Here is a 23,731-nt window from a genome sequence, read left to right on the forward strand (position 1 = left end):
TTCTATTCTCCACGAGTGCCAACTTTGATTTGCCAATAAGAATCAACCAAATTCCCCATTCAACTTTTCACACCAACTTGTATGCAACTTTATCACTTTTATGCTCGCCACCAGATCCCGCTACAAACCGCCCATTCGAAGCATAGATTCACCCACCCACATGTCGTCGTCACTCACAGCGACTCCACGACCTACGTTCAATTCATTCTCCACACGAACAACATCTCGCGAGCACATTCCCATCCGAAGTTCCACCGCACGCTCAGTTATCGAACGGACTTGCCAGCGCACGGATCTCTCCATAGCTGTCGGATCGGGGTCGCCGTCGGACGGACTAGCAGCATCAGAGGAGAGCATTAGCAACATACCATCGCAGTGTGTTGGAGGGAGTAGGAGTACACAGCTTGGCTTGGTGATATTCGGTGCGAGTGTGTCGGTGCTGCAAGTGTGTCGCCTGTGTCTACTCCATCTCTAGTGGTGTAGTAGGAGCGTAACGTAGAGCAGATAATAAATTCAGTCAGCCCAGCAGCACCAACGCTGGTGTCCTCCTCCGTGTCGTTGAATAGCGCATCGTCAGCAACGGGAGCCATTCGCGTGGAACTTGTTGGGTTTAGTGTGTAGTCGGTCGTTATAGTGCTGTTCCGAGGAGAAATCGACGACGCCGAGCTGACCTTATGTAATTCGTGCGGGTCCCGTGCCGTGTCGGTGAAAATCTTTCCGTGATTACGGGAAATCAACCTTTCGTCGTTGCCGTCGCCGTGAGTGAGTGGGTGGGTGTGTGAACCCCTCGGAAGAAAGAAAAAAAAAGCTCTCCCGGAGTGCGTGTGGCTCTAAATACCCACCTCCGACCGAGCAGCATTAGGCGTGGTAGTGTTTTTCCCCTGTGAAGTGTGCGGAGCGAGGTGTGGTGGATTGTCGTCGGGCGAGTAAAAAAAATAAAGTAATGGAGTGAGAGGAGCAAAGCGCCGCCATCGGTGATAAGATTAGAAAATTCAATAGTGAGATTTTCCATATTGAGGCCTGTGTGCAAATTCCAAATTGCGCTTGGGAAGTTCAGCTAGTTATTCAGCCGAAGTGAGTCGGGAAAAAAGAAGAACAATGGATAAATCCGGAGGAGGTGATTCGCGTGACGGAGGACCCTCGTCGACTCCGCAGGCATCATCATCATCATCAACAGCAGCAGCAGCAACACAGCAAACTTCAACAATTCCGGCCATTGGGTGTGGTTCCAGTTCCAGCTCTGGACCGTCATCTGCCACCGCCATGACGCTGAACGTCACCACCACAACGGGCGGCAGCTTTTCCGTACTCGTCGACGGTGAAAATTCCGTGGAAAACCTCAAGAAAATCATATCGAAAAAGCTGAAAGTCTCCAAGGACCGTATATGTTTGCTGCACCGCGAGAGGTACGTATCCCAGCAGGGCGAGAGAAACTGTAGGCACACAAATCCACACTCACTCACTCGAGTGAACCGTGAGAGCAGCGCTTTACTTTCTACACCCAGACCTCACCATCCGCAACCATACAAATTTCCTGTATTTCTCTTTGTTTACGTTGCGTGTGTGAGTGATGATCATGCAATTATTTTACACTTTTTCGCTTTTCGCTACCTCAATAACCGACCGCCAGCCACTTCTCCGCGACCGACGAGGGGGCAGCCTTCAAGCTTCAAAGAGCCCAGAAAAGTCTCTTCCTATTCCGCAATCGAAGGAGGTGTACCCTCCTCTCGTCCCCATCACAAACCCTCAAAATAATGCCCACGGCTCGGGCGAAGTAGGCTTCAGCTAGTGTCCAAAAATCGGCGATTACTGCGCTGCTGCCATTTTGTTTCGCTTCGAATGGCAGCAGCAGCAGCAGAGTTCGATATTCTCGCCACTCGTCGCCGCAATACACACGTCGACGACGACGGCGGCAGTGGCGGCACACAAAACACCATCACCGAACCGATGTGACGTGTGCCATTCTCGACGTCACGTTGTCTTATTTTTTTTTTCGCGACGACGAATTTCATGGGTAGGGGGAATGGGTTGGAAGTTTTGGAGAGGATGTGGGGGGGTGGGCAATTTGAGCTGATAGGCCCCCTCGTTGGCGATGTCGTCTGCCTTTGTGCGGCTAGGAAAGGAGTGGGCGAAATGGGTGGAATGGAACAATGGATTATATTCGGGTGTTGTTCTGAGTGGGAGATGCTTTGCTTCGGGCTCGAGACGATGAGTCTACACAAGCTGCTTTGTACCTACATGATGCCTATGCTTGTGGCATGTACAGCGACCTTCAAAGGTAGTTAAATTTGGTTTTGCAATGATACGATACTGGGACTATTTGACATTAAATTTAAAGTCTGGTGAAGTTTCAGCTTCGCGTTTTCAGGGGTTCAAATCTCATCGTCCAGAAGCAGTGCAGATTGAATTCCATGCTTGATTTCCTGCACCAATCACTGAGTAGCATTTTTAGCTTCAAGAAGACCGTCAATTATGTGCTTGAGAAAAAGCGAAGTGGTGAAGTAAATGGTACGAGGGAAGGCCACCGTGAATCAAGAAACGCGCTGACTGCTCTTTGCCTCTGACTAGAAGTTCGCTTCAAACTATCAAATTTACTCAACATTGTGAAATCGATTGCGTATCAGTTCCTCTTAATTTAGGCAAGGGGCCCCTATATTGGTTGAAACGAAGTGGGCTTATACTGTGATTCCGAATGTCTTATGACAAACTTCATAGGTCTTTATGAGTTAACTATCTAATGATCAGGGGAAAATTTAAACTAGGGTCTAGCTTTCCACAAAGTTTATGTTGGTAAGAAGATCAAGTTCTTCCAAATGATAATGATGAACACAAGGGGTATTTTTCTGCACACCTCAATCTGTACCGAGAACTTTATCTGTGCCGAAAGCTGAGGCAAGCGATGGGCCAAGTGTGCCAAAGTGTGGCAATCAAGCTGTCGATCTCAGTATCCCATGAGTTTGGCAACCTTGCAGTTATGACTTTTGATATTGTTTGTTTACATTGCCAAGTTCTCATGGATGGTTAAGCGAACTATATTTGTGTATATTGAATAGTATATACGAGGGTAATCACTGTGCCTGTTCTGTTAAAAAGTAAAACGTGCTTCAAATAACACGAATGTAAGTTTTTCTTAGTACAACATTCATTCCTCTTGCTTTAACAATGCCAAACGAGTGATCGTTGTCAACCATCAAGTTCAACTCCTCCACTAGAAGGATAAGGGTGAGTGATGGCAGAAGCTGTCCATCCAGGACAAGAAATTCCTTTACCGTGTCTCATTCTAGTAGACGTTACTCGAAACCTGTACTTATGACCCACCTGGCAAGTGGAAGATGTACCTCTACATTATCATCATGGTACTCGAACAATGCTACAACCTAGAAATCAAGAAGGATTCGACCTAGAACTCCCACTTGCGATAGTAGAAGCAGCAATAGACCTTCAGTTGCTCCAAGATCTACTGATGCCACCAGCCACAGTCAATCGCATCTCCGATATCGTTCAGTCCATAGAATGGAGTGGTTCTGCGGGAAAAACTGCTGCGGTTACAGTTGCATTTGCACAATGGCGGGATCGTTCTGTGCCGGGTTGTTGTTGACACCGTACATCAATGCTGCAATTGGAACTGGATTCTGCAATTATCCTTGTTTATACAATTTACTTTCAGTCCGTATCCTATTGCCATCTGGGGCTAATACGTATGCAGGCCTATTCTGACCCAAAATATGAATCCTTGCGATTGCGTTTACTTCGTTAGCAACGCTTGTTAAAATGTCAACTCAAAGCAGTGATGCCATTTTATATTATATTCTATCTCATACTTATCATCGAGTGCCCTAACGTGCCGATCAGTGTGCTACGATGTGTTTCGGCACAGTGTGCAGCGTTGATTGCCCCTTGTATGAACAGATAAAATTTGGAATTCGGTCACTACGCGACGCTAATGTAAGCGTCGTAAACTTATTTCTCGTCATATTGTGGTCGAACTGATAGCTCACATCATTTAATCTTATGAGGCGGTGCCTCGGAATCTACAGGAGATGTACTCCTTCCAAGCGGTTACTTAATACGTCAAATGCAAACAGTCTCTGCAAGTAAACCCTGCAATGGTGAAGAGGCTTTAGACTTATCAGTTGACATCGTTGTTCGTATGGAGGCAGTCGAAGAGGGTCCCTCCACGGCGGGTTCCACAAAGCAAATCTGATGAAATAACGTAACTCTTTCTAGCCGGTAGGCACAATTCCTCTAATCTACTAACAACTAATTAGCTGAGCTAACATTGTATTTTTTTCCATGATTTGTTTTCCGTACTGACTAATTCCGGAGAACTTTGAGATTTGGGCGTAATTTCTTTTGTAAACAAACACGTCAATCGCCGATTGCTCGCGAATAAAAGCTCAATCTTGCAAACAAACTATACCAAATGATAGAGGAGTCATTCATCTACCTGTTTGTGTTGTTAGTTTTCGACTTCTTCTTCTTCCTCGCATTTCAAGCTTTTTGCGTATGGCATATCAGCTTTTTGCGTGCTCTCAATTAGTGTTCTAGTTGCACTTCCACAGTTATTAATTGAGAGCTTTCGATGCCTGCACCATTTTTGCATTGGTATAGTTTTGTGGCAAGTCCAATCATACTTCTATGCCCAGGTAAGTCGAGAAATTTTCCAACCCGAAAAATTCCTAAACCGGACCGGGAACCGAACCCAGCCACCTCCAGCATGGTCTTGCTTTGTAGCTGTGCCTTTACCGACTGAGCTAAGGGAGGTCTTCGAGATTGAGCTTTAATTAGCGAGAAATCGGTGATTGACATGTTTGTTTAAACAAAAGCAATTACGCCCTAATCTCGAAGTTCTCCGGACTTATGCTATCGACGCCAGGGAGGCGGAAAGTACACCGCACAGAGAAACAAGGTACGATCGCCCAGTTTGATCGACGTCCACACCTGCTCTCAGCATATCCAAGCATTATTTTCTAGTAACCTCGCTTTAAACCTAGAATTTACAACCACTAAAACACCTCCACCTTTAGCTTTCCAGCTATTAGCAGCATTCCTATCGCAACGCGAAACTTCGTAATCGTCGCCGAACACCTGACGAGAGAGTGTGCGTGAATCCAACCATGTCTCCGTGAGAATGACGTCTTAGCAAAGATCCGAGGTAGCTACGCAAAAATCGTCGACATCACAGTTGATACCACCGACGTTCTGGAGCGTCTCGAATGAACTAAATTCTCCTTTTGCAGGGGAACAGCTTAAAGAGACGTTAATAAACTTATCCACCGACGTTTTGGTAGTAGACGGATATCTCATGCTGGCGGTTGGCAGGATGGATGCATGGACATGATGTGGCTAGTGCGGAGGCCGCAGAACCGGAAACACAGCTAGAAGTTGAAGCGGTATCCAGCAAAGGAGAAACTGAATCGTCCCCTCAGGGCCGAGACGACTATGCTGAGCGCTGGCTAGAGTAAGCGCGACTGAGGCAGAGAAATAGCGTTTCGTAAGAACGGTGTGCAAGTAGGTCCGTTGTCGGGCAAAAAAAATTCAGAAAACCCCGTTTCTCGACTCAAGCGCAGGACCGGGATGTCTGCTAGTCGCTGGCAGGAAGGGTTCGAATGCGGAGAGTGGAAAAGGGGCTTCCTCAAGGCGAGCGACAAGAGTGCGGCTAGTACAGGAGGCTCCGGGAAACCAACTGGCAGATTTAGTTTCTTTGGCACTGATATTCGGATCAACATCAGGCTCCGAAAGCTCACAATTGCAGTAGTACTTGCCTGATGTAGCAAGCTGGGAAATCCTCAGCCTACATCTACTCAGGGCCAGGACGACTTGAATAAAAGCAGGCAGTAATAGGTGCGACTGAGCTAGAGCTAGAGCTGGGGTTTCCCAAAATGTTTTCTACGGTGCGTCCTGGTGCAGCATTATTCTTGGAGATCGTGGAAACATCTACGGTGTGTTCCGGATGAGCAGAACGCATCGTTTAGCCTTGAGGGAATCGGGAGAACCTAGATGCGGGGCCTCCCTTAGCTCAGTCGGTAAAGGCGCAGCTACAAAGCAAGACCATGCTGGAGGTGACTGGGTTCGATTCCCGGTCCGGTCTAGGAATTTTTCGGGTTGAAAAATTTCTTGACTTCCCTGGGCATAGAAGTATGATTGGATTTGCCACACAATTATACCAATGCAAAAATGGTACAGGCATCGAAAGCTCTCAATTAATAACTGTGGAAGTGCATCTAGAACACTAAGTTGAGAGCACGCAATAAGCTTAAAATGCGAAGAAGAAGAAGATGCGGGAAAACTCATCACACAACTCCCTTTTCACCGCCCACCTCAGGTCCGGGACGACTATGATGAACGAAGGCGGCAGTACGGCAGGACTGAATTGGGGTTATTAGGAGCTTCCATCAGGCTTTCTACGGTGCGTCTCGGATGCTGAGCCAAGATATCGTCGTCACTCCATGGGGGCCGGATTGCTTAATTTGGTGACTTTCATTGTTCGTGAATCGAACAATGATACTCTCCGGCCAAGAATCGCAGGAAAATGCCGAATCATGTAGATCCTCGTTTACGCCAATCTTGAACGACACGAAGTTCAACGTGGATGGATCTCTTCCTCTTGGTACCCCAGCTTAGTTACCATTACAGCATCACTGGGCTCCAATGCCCAGCAATTTCATCGTTCGAAGTGCTGGGGTGAAATGCCGAAAGATACACCCACACTTTGTCTGAATTCTGGTCAACAGTTTTGATCGGTTCGCTAGGAGGCCTCATACCGCTTAGAATAGGCTTGTCATTCGCACTAATCGAAGGCCGGTGACGTCATCCCAATGCTTCGGTCATGGATGTGGTCAAAAAGTTGAATCGGTCCAAGTCTTTCGTTCAGAGAGTCAAGGACCGGGAGGGAAAGCATACGTACAAAGTGCAGACGGCTCCAAATCGTGACGAACGGCCAAATACGGTGGGAAAGTAACGGGCCCGGAACTGTACACCCAAATGCTCATTGTCTCATCATGGATGATGAGACTTACGTTATGGCGGACTTCCGGCAGCTCCCGGGGCTACTGTTCTTCACCGCCCAGTACAAGTTTGATGTTCCGGAGGAAGTAAGGAAGCAGAAACTTTCAAAGTTTGCCAAGAAATACATGATTTGGCAAGCGATCTGCTCATGTGGCAAACGGAGTGTGCTGTTCGTGACTACCAGAACTGTAAACGGGGAGATATACCTCAAGGAGAGTGTCTACAGAAGCGTCTGCTTCCTCTGTTGAAACAACACGAGGGCCCTACGATCTTCTGGCCGGATCTAGCTTCGTGCCACTATTCAAATGTTGTCCTGCAGTGCCCAAGGACATGAAACGCCCAAAATTGCCAGTCGGGTCCAAGCTATCTGAGCTCTCAATCAATAACTGTGGAATTGCTTAAAAAGAACGTTATGTTAAGAGCAGGCTGTCATTTTGTATGTTGGTACCAAGAAAGAGAAATTCTCCCAAAAGAGTCACCTTGAGTGGACTTCGGAGGAATGATTTTCGTATGAGAGTGATGTAAATGATGTAAATCCACACCAACTGATGAATCGATGTTGATTTATCCTCTCCGAATCCCATGAAACTTCGCATAATTGTTTACTAGGGGCAGTGAACCAAGTTTGTGCTGGAGTTCGGCCTATTCTATCAAAATTGCGAGTTAGATATTTTTCAATAAACCTATAGCACAAAAATGGCTCATCTAATCGAAATGACGTCTGAAACAAAGTTGTTGGAAACTGGATTGCCTTTAGCTTAGCTTAGCTTAGCTTAGTCTGACTGCACGTATCGATAGTTGCACTCCGTGATTGATCTGAACCAGTGAAATTGTACAAAGAATCAACTGAATGGGGCTTGGGAGTAACCTGCCATTCTCAGTGTACATGTTCCAGTGACTCCTACCTTTAAAGATCAATAACGTCACCGGCCACGTCCTTGCAATCAGGTGGGAGAGGGAAGGAATGTTAGTGTGTGACTTTTGTTGTTTTGGGACCGTGTTTACCTCTGCATCCCACAAAAGTCACAGGAAGGAGGTTTTGTTAGTGGGTTAGGTTCGTTGGATCAGGATTCACCTTGATAAGTGATGCGATCTTTTGTTTTGTGTAGTTATTTATAAGTGTTTTCGATTTATGCTCTAAACAGCCGGCTGTCTAGAGATGTAGATCATTATTAGATGTGTGTATACCGATTTAAACCAACAATAAGGATACTGTTGGGGCCACTCACAAAGTGTGATGATGGTTTATTTTATTTTATCAATGACCAAAATAATTAATTATAAGCGGTTTGAACCGATTTAAAACAACAGCAAGGATGCTGTTGGGGCCACTCACAAAGTGTGATGGTGGTTTACTTGATTGAATATAAAATAATTATTAGAACCGATTTGACCCGATTTAGACCAACGGCAAGGATACTGTTGGGGCCACTCACAAAGTGTGATGGTGGTTTATTTAGTTCGGAAGAAAATGAATATGTATACTTCTTTTTTTTTTATATAATAGAACGAATTTGTACTGATTCAAACCAAAAGCAAGGGTTCTATTGGGGCAACTCACGAAGTGCGATGGTGGTTTATACTATAAGGGCATAAAACAAAATCAAGAGCCATTTCGGTTTCCATAGCTTCCTAGACACTCGGCCGCAAAATAATCTTATCCGACGGAAACGTCTCGATCATCGCGCGATTTACCGTATTGATTCAAATTCCGAACAGTGCGTTAAAATCATCCTTTGAAAAACACCTTTTTTACCTAAAATATTGCTGATCCGCTCAGAATGCATTTAAACTCACGACTTATCGTAATATGGACATCCTAAAAGAAAATTTTTCAAAATCCGTCCCATACAAAAACACAAGTGCTCAGAATTTGAGCGTGTTCGTAATATGAATCAGAACGGTACAAACTGTAAAAATACCATTATACAATACATACTGGTATCACGTATGTCCCATTCACATTTACTCATGCATTTTGGGTTCATGCACATAAACTGATGAAACTTTAAGAGAAAAACTCGCGTTGTAGAATTTGAATTGGAACCGGAACGAGTATGGTATTTAAGATTCAATACAGTGTTGACAGAATTGAAAGACCCTCTCCCTTTGTGAATAAATCGTGTTTATTATTAGTATTGGTATCGTTAACTTTTATAAAAACCATATAAATCATTTTGCTTTGTTTAGAGGTTTTATTACGGCATTTGAATAAGACTGTCCTGTCATTTGTAATTCAAAATTAATGTTTTAATGATCAACATAGTTTTGGATTATCCAATATAAATCGGCAACACTGTGACACGCACGAGCGGTGTGGCTTGAGTTGCTTGGCAACGGTACTTATTTACTGTTACATCACAGCTTGCTTCGTTCTTTCTATTCCAGAGAAACTGTATTTTACTTTGCTGACCAGAATTTTCAAGCGTTACTAAATCAAAGCTTTTGAATGAAATATTTCAAGACCAATGCAAAAACTCATAACATAACACAAATAACGTTTTGCATTTCACGCTCAAAGAATACAACCCAAAACCGTTAAATGCGTATCGTTACTCCCGTTGTTGACTGACGGGTTAGTACATATGAGTGCAATCCCATGACCCAGAATTTTTAGTAAATTAATCATTCAAACACGATTCAAAAATCAACTAACGCGTATTTTATAAACTACTACACTACCGTCCTCCGTACTAAACTATGTGACATACCATTACCAAAACTAAGTAATCCTATCCAAGCGTGCCGCTCGTTCCAATAGGATCCTCCAGACTGTCAAAAAGAAATTCTAGTCCACTACTCACAATCGCAAAAAGTGCAGGAAATCTGCAACGAGCAAAAACCGCCCCACATTCTCCCGTGGAAAACCCCAAAAATCTGCCGTAAAATGAGGAAAATTGACGAAAATTCCACTCAGTCTAGGAGTAGTATCAATAGAGTGAATGACTTTCTTCCCTGGAAAACATTTGGCAAACCTACCCATCACCGACCTCCAGCACCTCAAGCGACTTATGAGTAAACCAAACTCAAAACCCGGGTCTCTCCCATTCGCCGTGTGTTTCATCGGAAAATTCTTTGCTAAGATAAAAGCTTCCTGATACAACACCTGTACGTGACGTAGTCAGCAATCTCCATATCAAAGCCAGTAACAAAAACAAACATAGATTTTACCAGCTGAAAGCGCGAACGTCAACAAGTAAATCGACAAAAAATTTATATCAACCATCAAAAGCATTGTATGGCTTATAATTCCATTCAATCCACCTCCAGGAACAGGAAAATCGTCCAAAGGATCAATCAAGGAACAGGAAAATTGACCAAAGTCGTCAAAACGAACGGGGACCAGACCAAAATTAAAACAATATGCATTGCGCGGTACTTATCTGACAGCTCCTTCCAACCGGTCCATTCGAAAACTGCCGTTGTTGGAAACTGGATTGCCTTTTCAGAAAAAGAAAAATAAGAAATTATTTGTGAAAAAACGATTAAAATAGGTTCCGGATCATTTGACCGAAGGCCGTTGGGTTGAATACCGTTTGTCCGAAAGCCGTTTGACCGAATACTGATTGATTACTTGCCTTCAGCCTTGCGTAGTATGGATATTCATGTTAAATGAAATTTGGATATTCATGTTTAAACAATTTAATGAATTCTAAATTTTCTAAATTCCAAAAATAACTAGAACTCCAAAGAACTGGTCAAGTTTAAAAGAAGGAAAAATCTCATAAAATTTTAAATTCTTGTTTACATCATCCACATCACAACTCCAAAGAACATGCTCAAGGAAAAATCTCCTAAAATTATTAAAATCTATTTTCTTTTCTAAATTTGAAGCCTAGCAGCATTTACTGTGCCAAAATCCAAAATATAACTAGAACATTGCCCCAAAGAACTGATTTTTTAAAAGAGTATCCGGCTAAAAATCATGCCAATTACATAACTAAAAAGAACAGCTCATGGTTAAAAGAATAATGCATCGTAAAATTCTGCTAAGCTTGAGATCTTAAAATTACTCCGCAAGAAGACGTTGGAAATACTCTGGAATCTAGTACTGTTCGAACATTGAAAACCTCTTGGCAAATTGAATTCTCCAAATGGCATTCGGCTGGACACCCTTTCAATAGAACGCGGTATTTCAGTAATGCCGATCTTTTGTTAATTCAGGTTATGCTCAATGGCATCCTGGACAAATATTAGATAAAGCGAGGATCCATTGTCACAAAATATGATTGAATACCTCCAGATATGCCATGGTAGCACAAATAGCAATCAAAGCATAAATAACAGGTCTTGATAAGTCAGAAATTGCTTAGATAATTTTACCTGTAAATTTACACCATGAATGCGGGAATATCCTCAAAATAGAAAAAATATCTTGTAATGAATTATCGAATGCCCCTTTTAAAAAATAAAATAGGCGTCGGTCAAAACGACGGAATTCCAGCACCAGTTCGTTGTCCCTAGCGAACAATTATGCGAAGTTTCATGGAATTCTGAGAGGTAAAATCAAGAGCCACATGTGAAAAGGGCATACAAGCTTTTTGTAAACAAACCTTTGTAGGCCCTTTTCTCGCCAACCGAGGGTCGCCCACGCAAACCAGCAATATCATCGGAAAGGGGAAAGTTTCCTTACCCGGTGCTGTTAAAGGTTTCCGTGGGTGTCATATGGGTGGCGAGAAAAGGGCATAAGAAGGTTTGTTTACAAAAAGCTTGTATGCCCTTTTCACATGTTGTTCTTGAAATCTAAAATTCGTTTAAGGTCTGCATCCACAATAGTCCGGGAAGTCAAAACATAGTTATTCGGTATTTGAATAAGATTTTCGAACTTTGGACTCAACTCTATCTATTAAGCTGGGTTTAGACAGGGCAAGTCAATTGATCAAGTCAGTTGAATTCAACTGACTTGAACGCGAATTGAACGTGTAAACCATGCCATTCCACTGACTAGACTCACTTGAATTGAAAAAAGTTGAACCAGGCTCAACTTTTCAAGCCAATTGAATTCAACTGAGTTGATCATTTGACTTGCCTAGTCTAAACCCAGCTTTAGGGTTTGTACAGACTCCTCAGATACCGTGGTGGCCATCTTTGTCCAAATTTTTTGGAAGTGTTTGATTCCTTGTTTCTTTCCAGAAAGCTTCCACTTCTTCAGAGCCCAATATCTCTCGATTGGACGTAACTCTGGACAATTTGGTGGATTTGCGGCTTTTGGTACAATATTCACTTGATTTACTCCGTACCACCCCATCACAGTTTCAGCATAATGGCATGATTCCAAATCGGGTACAAATTGCTTGGAACTGTTTTTACTTTACACGACTTCAGCCCAAAACACTGTTTTGATTTTTGGGCAAAACCAGGTGAAATTCCTGTTTTACGAGCCACGGTTTGAACAGAGAGATTCGGGTTTTCCTTCAATATCCTCTTCACCTTTCGGTCCATGACAGGATCAGCACGTCCACTGTTTTCATCACTTCTAGTGGACCCTACACGATTGTTTATATTGACAATATTCGTATTGTCAATACATTCTATATTGACGACAATACATAGATATTGACAATATTTCTGTATTCACACCATCAATATTATTGTCAATAATTCGCCTTTGCGTCAATATATTGTGATGCGTGTGGGGTTCGCTTCTCGGTTTCCTCTCGACTGTCAAACGTTCCAAAAATGATTTGAGAACACAGTGGATTTAGGTGAATCCAAATTTGTGCAAGTTCCCGTTTTGACAAGTCACGATTTGCATTACGTCCGTACAAAATCCGTTCGCGCACGTGTTTTTCATTCGTCGCCATCTTGACCATGGAATGTAAACACCAATCATAGTCTTGTTCATCAATGACTCCCAGCTATACCACAGCGAAATTTTTCACTCCTACACTGTACCAAACCACCGTTCTCTGTTCGAATGAAACCTCAGACCATTCATATCGAACCATCGAAATCGCCTTTTTGAATGATAGCTGCAACCGGATGTCGGTTGTTTTGAAATCAGGTGATTTTCCTCTCGAATACAGGATGAACATTGTTGGGAAAAGAGATAGGGCCTTCAGTTGCGAAATGCGAAATGCTCTCTGCAGAATGATAGTCATCTTAAATTGAAATGCATTTGGTATTGGTTCAGCCCCTTAACGCAAATCATTCAAAACGATGATGTAAGTAATTCTATCGAACGTCATTTGCTGGTCTGAGCAGACAAACGAAGTGGAAACATAGCTATCGCTATCAGAGGTGGTAAGAACATTGGTAAAGCGGGGAAACCGTAGATTGACTAAGCCAATTTTCAAATAAATATCATCCTTTATTTGGAGGACAGTCATATGGATGCTCATCAGTTGATGACGAATTCAACCGTAAGGAAATCATCCGAAATACGACAGCATATTGTTGAAGGGCTCGAGCAATACAATTATCATCCGAAGTTTACGTTTTCGTTCAGTGTACGTGCAATATTAAAAAAAAAATACATTGATTTGAAGCAGTGGCGTCGCCCTAACCTCAATCTATCTGTTCAATAACTCTCAAAACGTAAACAAATAAAACAATATTGGTTCCAATGAATACAAACCTGTGAAACTAGAAGACCATGAGTCTTTTGAAATTGATTTGCATGTAAACATGACCCTAAATAACGTTTTCAACGTTGTCGAACAGGTAAAAAGTGAGGTTACGCTACGCTACTGATTTGAAGGTGTCCGGATCAATGTGGATACAGACCTTATTGTTTCGCTATTTGGGGTGGATTTGCTCAAATATGCTGTGAAATCCTTCAAATTTACAAAAAGGGTTGAAGTTACTTTCAAAGCAACCTGCATGAGTAATCATCATGTGTTGACAAGGGATCCCTGAAACAAAACTCATTATCCATCCATCCGTGATACATTTCCTAGTTGAAACAGGTTTCACTTTGCACCACTACACCCAAAACAATACGCATTTAGAACACTCGCTAGGGGAGCTGACGAAATGAGGGTCCCTACTAAGAATACATTTTTAAACGCCGCTTTAGGGTGTATTCTGATCTGAGCGTGCATTAGCGGAGCGGAGCAAAGTTTGCGTTGGCATGAGAGAGACAACTATGCAGTACTTCTTTCGCTCTCGTAGCTTTGTAGAATCTCGCCCCGCGCGTGAAATATCGCTCAGGATGGAATACACCATTATGGCACGAGAGGGAGAGGAGTACTAGTTGTCTCTCTCATTCCAACGCAAAATTTTGCTCCGCTCCGCTAATGCACGCTCAGATCAGAATACGCCATTAAGGTGGATTCCGTCCTGAGCGATATTTAACGGTGTATTCAGACCTGAGCGTGCATGAGCGGAGAGTAGTTAGAACCAATCTAAATCCCGCCCCGCGCGTGTCAAAATATCGCTCAGGACAGAATACAGCTTTAAGAAAAGTTTGTTTTAAACGCCGCTTCACCCAGCGTTTATCCGCAGTCACGTGTTTTTGGCTTTTTTAGCAACTGGAACTAAACGAACACACTAGAGACAGAGAGAGAAAAAAATATATTCCCGAGTGTATCAAGGGCCAACGCACACGGTGACTAGTTCAAGCATGACAATTTTCCTGTTCCCTCCCGTGAGGGAATGTTGAACGATTAACGTTACGTGGCGGCCTTAAGGACATGTTTCGCGAAAGTCTTTTCACAACCATTTAACTTCACCACAAAACTGGCGCTCTAATTAATGTACGACGCTGAAAATGCTACTCACTGTATGCTGCACATAAGCAAGCTTCGAGTAAAATTTTCTGTTCTGCATGGCTTCTGGGCGATGGAATGTGTGCCCCTGAAGTATTAAGTGATTTGCGAAGCGGAATCACTCGAATTCCGGTAATTATAAGCTGATAAGATCAAGCATCTTAAACTACGTGGTGAAAACCCCTCTAGTGCTCTACCAGCGCCAGCGCCAGACGATGACGCCATGACAGCGTCATGTGTGCCGAAGCTTTAAGCTATGAGACATTCTCTATGTCAGCAGAAAACAATGTGTTCCTAGTAACTGGTGTAAACTAGTCGTTCTACAGTTGCATATCTGCGTGCTCTTGCTCACAAAGCAAAATCCGGTTAATGGATGACGTAGCACAAACTCTTGCGATTATGATGAAATTGTCTTTATGCACTTTCGAGTACTCGAGATTCGACGTTTATTCATTCTTAAAAATATCCACCCGTGGCGGGTCTTTGTTCGGTGCGGTCACCACGGAAACAAAATATCAACAAGTATTTTCGTTGTTCTGCAATCACAATCATCATCATCATCATCGCCATCGAGTGAGAATAAAGAAGGTCGGCTAGAGTGAGCAGCACCATCATTATCTTCGACGAGTTTCCATCGTTCGTCGGAATCGAAGCCTTATGGCATGAGGAAGCTTAGCAGAGCTTCCATTTCACGTGTCAATAAAATTTGGCTTGCTTTCCGGGGCTATCATGGTCAATGTAGGCCATCGGTGGAAGAGCACCAGCGATATAGAGAGAGGGAGAGGGAAGAAGTATTGCTGTGTTGCTGCTTTCCTCCAAGCAAGCCAACAACACCGGATACAAAGAGCATGTTTCTCTGAGGGCCGCGACGGTCACGTCATGTGTGCTGATTCCGCAGTTGAAGTATGAAGCGAATCGTCAAGAGGGTGCATTCTACTGGAGGGATTTTACTTCGTTGGGTGAAGAGCTTTCGAGTGCTGTGAACAGCTCGTATTTTTGTTTTCGGGAATATTTGTAATGTTCTCTTCTGAAGATTTTCATGAAGCTTATTGTGGAAATGATGGCATCATCAATTATTTTACCTTTTATGGGTTTTGATCTAATTTCCGTCTTACTAAGCACAACCCGCGCTTTACCATTCTTTCTTGAACGGGTTTGAACAATAAATGAAATTTTTCTATCAAAGATGACTTCTAAATTTATTCACCGTTCTATACGAACCGTTAGATTTGATAAAGTAGCACAAATTGTTGAGACATTGTTTAAAATATAATACTGCTTCTTGATTCTAAATTCGTTCTACGAGTTTCAATTCCGTCTGAACGCATTGAAACGCCATTAGATTTTCTTCGTCCTATGGATAGTCGTAGAAAAATGGGATTCGCTAGGAGCGCTTCTTTTGTTTTGAGAACAATGAGCGTAAATATGCATACAATGCGCTCTAAAAGGGTTTATGTTGTAGTTAATGAACTAACGCATCGGAACAAACCTGTTATTGATTTTTGCACGGTGAAATCATTGATATGATTGATCTTTTCTGATCGATAGAACGAAAATAGGCGATTACGACGAAGTAGCGCTCTACCCTGGGGGCCTCCCTTTGCTCAGTCGGTAAAGGCGCAGCTACAAAGCAAGACCATGCTGGAGGTGGCTGGGTTCAATTCCCGGTCCGGTCTAGGAATTTTTCGGGTTGGAAAATTTCTCGACTTCCCTGGGCATAGAAGTATGTTTGGACTTGCCACACAATTATACCAATGCAAAAATGGTACAGGCATCGAAAGCTCTCAATTAATAACTGCGGAAGTGCATCTAGAACATTAAGTTGATAGCACACAATAAGCTAATATGCGATATGCAATAAGCTTGAAATGCGAAGAAGAAGCGCTCTACCCTATCGTCAGATGAACTTTATGTCATTGAGGGAAAGCTTTTGGCCCAAGCAGAAAAATTAAGTCTCGTAAAACGGGGTTTCTTTGATAATGCGGGTAACTTTGATAGTAGAATATAATGATTAAATTTACTCTCTGCCTTTTTCCGAAAATCAGAGAATATCAGGGAATTCCTTTTTGGACCTGGAAAATCAGGGATTGTCAGGTAATTTCATTCAAAGTCAGGGAGGTATTTCTTTATAACAGAAACAAATTAAAAAGTAGGGCTGACTTCGCTAGTTCAAATTTTAAAAAGAGTTGCAAAGTTGTGGTTGTTCAATGCTTGATGTTGCAGTTTTGCAAGTGGAGCAAAAGTTACTCAAATAAAAGGGTATTTCGATGATTTTGAGCCTTTTATAAATTCAGCTCCCACTGGGTGTTGTCACATTCCTGAGTTGAACCGAGATAAACATTCAGTTCCGTTCCGTTCAGACGTTATTATAGACTGTTCCAGAGAGTATAAGCACACTTTCAAAATAACAAAAAAGTCATGTTTTTTTTAAGTTTTAATAATTTTATTTGGCAAATCATATTTGTATTTGTATTTCAAATGATATTTTACTCTCGTTTAATCAACATATGTAATCATAGCCAAGACTCCTAACTTTTCCTCGAACATGACCCATTAGCTTCTGCACAGTGGTACTTCCCACCATTTTGACCACTTTTGGTCAATCTTTTTTGAATTTTTGAATGTCGTCCGCTGGTTTTATTAATTTTCGAAGCTTTGCTTTGGTTAAAGCCCAAAAAGTCTCGATTGGCCGTGCCTCCGGGCAGTTCGGTGGATTCATATCTTTCGGCACTAAGTATACATTTTGACTTTTGTACCATTCTAAAGTGTCCTTTGCGTAATGACATGACGCCAAATCAGGCCAAAATACTACTTGACCTTCGTGCTGCCTGATCATCGGCAACAATCGCTTCTAGAGACATTCCTTAACGTATTTCTGAGTGTTCATCGTCTCCGTTGTGATGTACGGACTAGACGTTCTACCACACTCCCATATTGCCTGCCAAACCATAACCTTCTTACCGAATTTTTCGGTAAAAATTGCCTTCTCCGTTTCGGGGATGTCCTTGCCTTCGCTTACAGTATAGAATTGTGGTCCGGGAAGCGTTTTGTAATCTAGTTTCACGTACGTTTCGTTGTCCATTATTATACAGCCAGAATTTCGACACAATAACGAATCGTAGAGTTTGCGGGCCCGTGGTTTCACTGACGCGGTCTGTTTTGGGTTCCTTTTGGGTTTTTTTCTGCTTCCGGTATGTTTTTAGCCCAAGTCTTTCTTTGGCACGCATGACGTTACTCGACGAGGTCCCTAGTTTTTTCGCAACATCCCGAACGGAAGTCGCTGGTTTTCGTTTGTAGGCATCCCTGATCTTTTTATCGATATCCGGACTTACAGGACCGGATTTCCGGCCGCTCTTCGGCGCATTTTCAAACGTACACTGTTCTCTATATTTTTTAATCGCAGTTCGTACTGCTCCGACGCTTACACGCTCTTCCTTGGCCAATTTTTTCAAGGAGAGTCCGCTCACAGTGCACCATTTGTGTACGATACTTTTTCGTTGTTCCGGAGTAAGACCACGCATTTTGACAGGAAACACAAAACTGATCACTTTTTTGATGCTATGTCATTCAGAAATGAGCAAACAAAACGACGCAGCCAAAACATGTTGCAATATTTCATTATATTCAAAGTGACCGTTAAAATAAGGTGTGTTTATACATTGTAAACGATGCTATCTTCTTTCATGTCAAGAGCTACATTTCAGCAACGCAACACGGATTTATGCCAGGACGCTCAGTTAAATCAAATTTGCTGGAGTTCACCTCAACATGTATAAATCACTTGGAAAATAGGGCTCAAGTAGATACCGTTTATACCGATCTGAAAGCGGCATTCAATTGCATCGATCATGGTATTCTTCTTCAGAAAATGTCTCGCCTGGGAATTTCGGATGGTTTGGTTGATTGGCTGAAATCATATCTTTCCAACAGAACACTTCGTGTCAAGCTGGGTTCGTGCACTTCATCACCATTTGCTGCAACCTCCGGTGTTCCCCAGGGCAGCAATTTAGGACCATTGCTGTTCACAATCTTCTTCAACGATGTGACGCTCCTCTTGCCGAGTGGTTGTGTGTTCATATACGCCGATGATCTCAAACTATACATTGTTGTCAAGAACGTCGAGGATTGCCGTCAGCTCCAAGCAATGTTAGACCAATTTGTTGATTGGTGCCGCTTAAACAAGCTTTCCGTCAGTATATCAAAATGTGTGGTCATGACATTTAATCGCACAAGAACGCCAATCGTATTCGATTACTCAATTGATGGATTTGTACTAGAAAGAGTAGAACAAGTAAGCGACCTAGGTGTAATGCTGGACCCTAAACTTACGTTTGACTTACACCGTTCAATGGTAATCACTAAGGCTAATCGTCAGTTTGGTTTTATATCAAGAATCTCAAGAGATTTTTCGGATCCGTACTGTTTAAAAGCACTGTACTGTTCACTCGTTCGTCCGATTATCGAGACTGCATCTGTTGTTTGGACTCCCTACCAACTTTCCTGGAACATCAGAATAGAACGTATCCAAAAAACATTCATTCGTCGAGCATTAAGACAACTTCCTTGGAGAGATCCACTAAACTTACCTCCGTATGCTGAGAGATGTCGCTTGCTAAGCATGGACACGTTACAACGACGGCGACAAATTCAACAGGCAACATTCGTCGCGAAGTTATTAAGTGGTGGAATTGACTCTACCCACTTACTCTCTTGCTTGAACTTTCGTGCGCCAAGAAGATTTCTACGCTCAACGTTCCTATTGCGTCAAGACTCACACCGCTCTTCTTTTGGACAACATGAACCTGTTACGAGTATGATTCGCACGTTTTCTACAGTTGAAGAGTTGTTCGAGTTTGGGGAACCTGCTGCTCAATTCCAGAGACGTATTATTAACTCCAGATACATTTAGTATTTGTTATGGCTTCTGGTTCATTAAGACTTATTGTCAGATGGATGTATTAAATAAAAATAAATAAATAAATAAATAAACAGTCTATAGTTGTTGCATAATTAAGCTGCTTATGGGAATGTGCGTCTCTTAATAGATGTTATACCTAATTGCGTCTGACAAAATTTAGCCTTCAAGTAGATTGGTGCGTCTGCTCGATCCAGCGATCAATCCCTTGAGCGCATTGGTGCGCTTTTGAGTAAATGCAAGAATGGTTAAGAGTTAAGCTGGGCTTAGACAAGGCAAGTCATTGATCAACTCAGTTGAATTCGATTGGCTTGAAAAATTGAGCCTGGTACAACTTTTTTCAATTCAAGTCAGTTAAATGGCATAGTTTACACGTTCAAGTCAGTTGAATTCAACTAAGTTGATCAATTGACTTACCTTATCTAAACCCAGCTTTATGAGAAGATAATGATTTTTTTTTCTGAATACTTCTAGTTTCAGGGTGGCCACAGAACCGGGAAAAAGCCGGGAATTTGAAATGGACCGGGAAAACCGGGAATTCCGAAACAAAAGCGGGAAAAATCAAATTATATATTTTATTTTAATTTAATTGCATATGCACAAGTTCACACTCTTTCTCAGTCCAACTTGCTCAATATAATTCGAAAATGCTAATCAGTCCCACCTTGATGTTGACTGGCGATGGCAGCTTTTATTCTCTTACACCGATTCCGTTTTCGAGGGGGGGAGGTAGCTCATCGATTCTTCCGGTTCGCCTCCTAGCATCGTGCTATAAGGTACCAGGCGATAACCAGGGAAGTTGATCGATAGCTCGATGACGTCATTTCGTTGGCGTCTGCTATGGGAAATTCTCATAGCAGGCGTTGACGATGGGACGTTGTCGAGTTGTTGAATAGCAACTATCGTGGTAACTCACCGATTACCTGTCGATCTGCCAAATTTGGAAAGACGTCTGCATTGAATTGTCTCATATAATAATATTCCGCCCACTATATCACACGAAATTGCGAGTAGTTGAGTGGAATGGAGATAAGTTAAGCATTGGGTACAGGACCAAGTCTCCCCTGGGTGGTGCCAGAAGATGAGCGCAATAGAATCATCAAGTTGCCATAAGGCACGGAATGAGACTATTGCATGGCTGGGTAGTCAAAGTCTTCCATTCGTTAGTCATTTCAGGTGGATTAGAACAGGTTTAGGTTTAGGGTGGGCGTTGGCCAGATTTAGATTTTTCAGATATAATCCTAAATAGGACCTAGATTATTTAATACACTAGTAACCTCAACTTCTGTCACAATGTTTCATTGTAACTAATCAACACTCAATGGGTAAAATATCAAATTTGCGGTAAATTTGAAAAAAAGGGAACTTGGAGTGTAGAGTGCACTGCCCACTGGACGATTCTGAAGCCTGACCAAGTGAGTGGGTTACGGGTTTATTTGATTGTACGTCATTTCCAAGTTATATATAGATACATTCATACCATTGGCATTTTGTATTTGAGATAAGACAGAAACAGGATGCGGAGGGCCCGCTTAGGGGGAGCGTAACCCATGTTATGGCTTCCATTTATTAAATAGTTCAGATAGGCTGGAAATGATAGGTTCATGGTGAGAAAATGTACCATATGGTGCCCGTTCACTGATCAAAATTAGATTCAAATCGTCAGGCCCTGCCCTGGAATAAGGGAATTGACGATGATTTGTCAAGTTTCATTTTGCATTTGCATATAATTGTAAGTTTAGGTTTGCTTTTGTAATTGTAAGATAGATAGTTTGCCTAAATTGAAACATTGAGTTAAACATGACGAATCATACCTCTAAAATAGTAGTAGTTACAGTGCCGCATTATCTAACTTTTGTTTAGTTTGTTTACATATAACTAATACTAATACCTCCTTGTTTTCTCTCTAATTTGTCTACTATGTCCCACCATCACGATGAGAGATGAGCTACCGTACATGGTACACGCTCATATACACTCCCAAAATAGTATGCCGCAAGTAAGTATATCACAGAGGCAACTAAAGATCCAGAAACAAAAACCGAAAACGCTGAACGGCAGATTGGTTTACAGTGGTCGACCAGGGTGTGTGCTGATAAATTACAAAATTACAATTACATCATTATTCCATACATCAGCTTGAATTACGTTGATCGATATTACATTTTTTTGCTGTGCACTACACCACCGGAGCCAGCAAAGTTCAACAATCCATCGTTGCTTATGCCTTTGTTGTCGTTTGGAACCAGTTTTGCGAGGTAGGTGACGATTGTGCGTATTTCTCGCGTAAATTTTGAAAAGGGCCTAGCCTGAACAATACGTAAAGAGCAAATTGAAACATTGTACGTCGCGTGAAAGTGGAACTTAATGAAGGCCTAAGTACTTTTTCGTAGTTTTTAGTTTTCGGATTTGAAAGATCGTCGGTTACAGTGGCCTGCTTACTGAGCAGAAAAACGCGGTCCCAGGTCCTTACATATCAAAGAGATTTATAGTAAAATCGCTTGTGTATCGTGTATTTTGCGAAACTCGTTGTTGTCGTTGGTTCCGGGTTTGAATGGATACAAAAATTAGAGCAACGGTATTATGTGATATGAGGGGCTCGGTGGCCTTAGAGCAACCGTTTTTGCTTACTGAGCAGAACATCATGAGTCTAATCTCAGGCCCATCCACAATCAAGATTCGTCAATCGTTTTATTTGTTAATATGACTACATGGTAATAACAGCAACTCGGTGATTAAAAAGGTGCCCGTCTGCCTAGTGGCAAACGTTTTTGCTTACTGAGCAGAAGACCGTGGGTTTAGTCCCAAGCTCCTTCGCGTTATATGATCGTTAGGACATTAATTCAGCTTATCGTTTACCAAAACGAACCCTGCTGCAAACCCAACCCTCTTATCCAACATCCCAGTGATTCCTCGTGGAAGTGCAGAGGTGTTCTCGGCTTCCATCAAAGCGAGTGTCATGTCAACACAATCCTTCCCATTCCTTTCTTGACCTGTGTTCGGGCGCGGCCGGCGCTGGTATTGCCTAATTTAAGATCACCAGTTTTTACACATTGAGGATGATTGCTAGTCCCAAGCATCGTCTATTGGTTCTCTGTGTAATTACAGCTGATCTGGCAATAACAGAGTAGCAACCGTGGGCGGTCAATCAAGCTCAAGCTCAAGCTTACACCGATTCCGTTTTCGAGGTGTACCTAACACTGAGCGCCAACAAGTGCGAGCTATTGACAGCTCAGCATCATTCGTTTATAAACAAACATGCAACAAACAGCTACACCCTGAAAAATTTGGGTGTACGGTAGTACAGATCTGCTGTTACTCCAGAACAAAAACGAACGACATTAAGCGGTTTAAAGCTTTTTTTTTCGACGGCGATCAAGCGTCTGAAAAAGATTCAGAAAAGTTGGACGATCGGGTTCGTTCGACATTTTCTTTTAAAAGCTTTTTCGTTCACCTCACGTTCGGCTCTCCGCATGTATTGGTATGTTCTGAAACGTACCGACCCGACGACGAACTATCAACCTTCGTCAATGAAAAAGCTTCGTGTTTTTTCATTCATTTCGCGAGCATTGGCCTGTTCAAAACCGCATTTGCATTGAAAAAAGTGAGACGCGTTTTCCATGTGTTTATAAGTGTAAAACTATCAAATAAGAGTAGTGAAGTTTGAGAAAGTTGGAGCAAATAACCATGCCTACAAAATATTCGACGAGGTATGAGAAGGATTATCCATGGAGCGCGCCGGATCCCAAAGTACCGACTGCTGCTCGATGCACCTGGTGCAATAAATCATTCAAAATTGATACGATGGGAAGGGTGGCCTTTGGGAGTCATGTAAAAAGCAAAGGCCATCAGCATCAGGCTGCAGCACGTCGCTCAAATTTGCCGATCAGCAGCTTATTTGGAACGAATGGTAAGCTCCGAAATAACACGCTTGATTATAGCACAATGCACTGAAACTTGCAGCGAAGCTTCGATTATTGTTTTGGTTGCTATCGAATCAAGTTCATCATGTGCTGAGACTTTAATACAAGAATTCTATGAATTGAATACTGATCTTCTATCTCAAATTTCAGATCGTTCAACAAACGATAAAATCATA

At 42.4% G+C, this 23,731-nt stretch overlaps 1 protein-coding gene across 1 annotated transcript in view; it reads left to right on the top strand.

Moving 5' to 3' along the window:
* Positions 1-274: 274 nt before the first annotated feature.
* Positions 275-23,731, top strand: part of stx (stuxnet) — a 59,381-nt gene continuing 35,924 nt past the window's right edge. The window contains exon 1 of the mRNA XM_065229252.1: positions 275-1,406. Coding sequence (XP_065085324.1) covers positions 1,099-1,406 — 308 coding nt within the window. The 5' untranslated portion in view covers positions 275-1,098. The remainder of the gene's footprint in view (positions 1,407-23,731) is intronic.

This window comes from Ochlerotatus camptorhynchus, unplaced genomic scaffold (assembly GCF_037179485.1).
Source record: "Ochlerotatus camptorhynchus isolate MF236.1 unplaced genomic scaffold, CSIRO-AGI_Acam_v1.1 ptg000312l, whole genome shotgun sequence".
NCBI classification, from domain to species: domain Eukaryota; kingdom Metazoa; phylum Arthropoda; class Insecta; order Diptera; family Culicidae; genus Ochlerotatus; species Ochlerotatus camptorhynchus.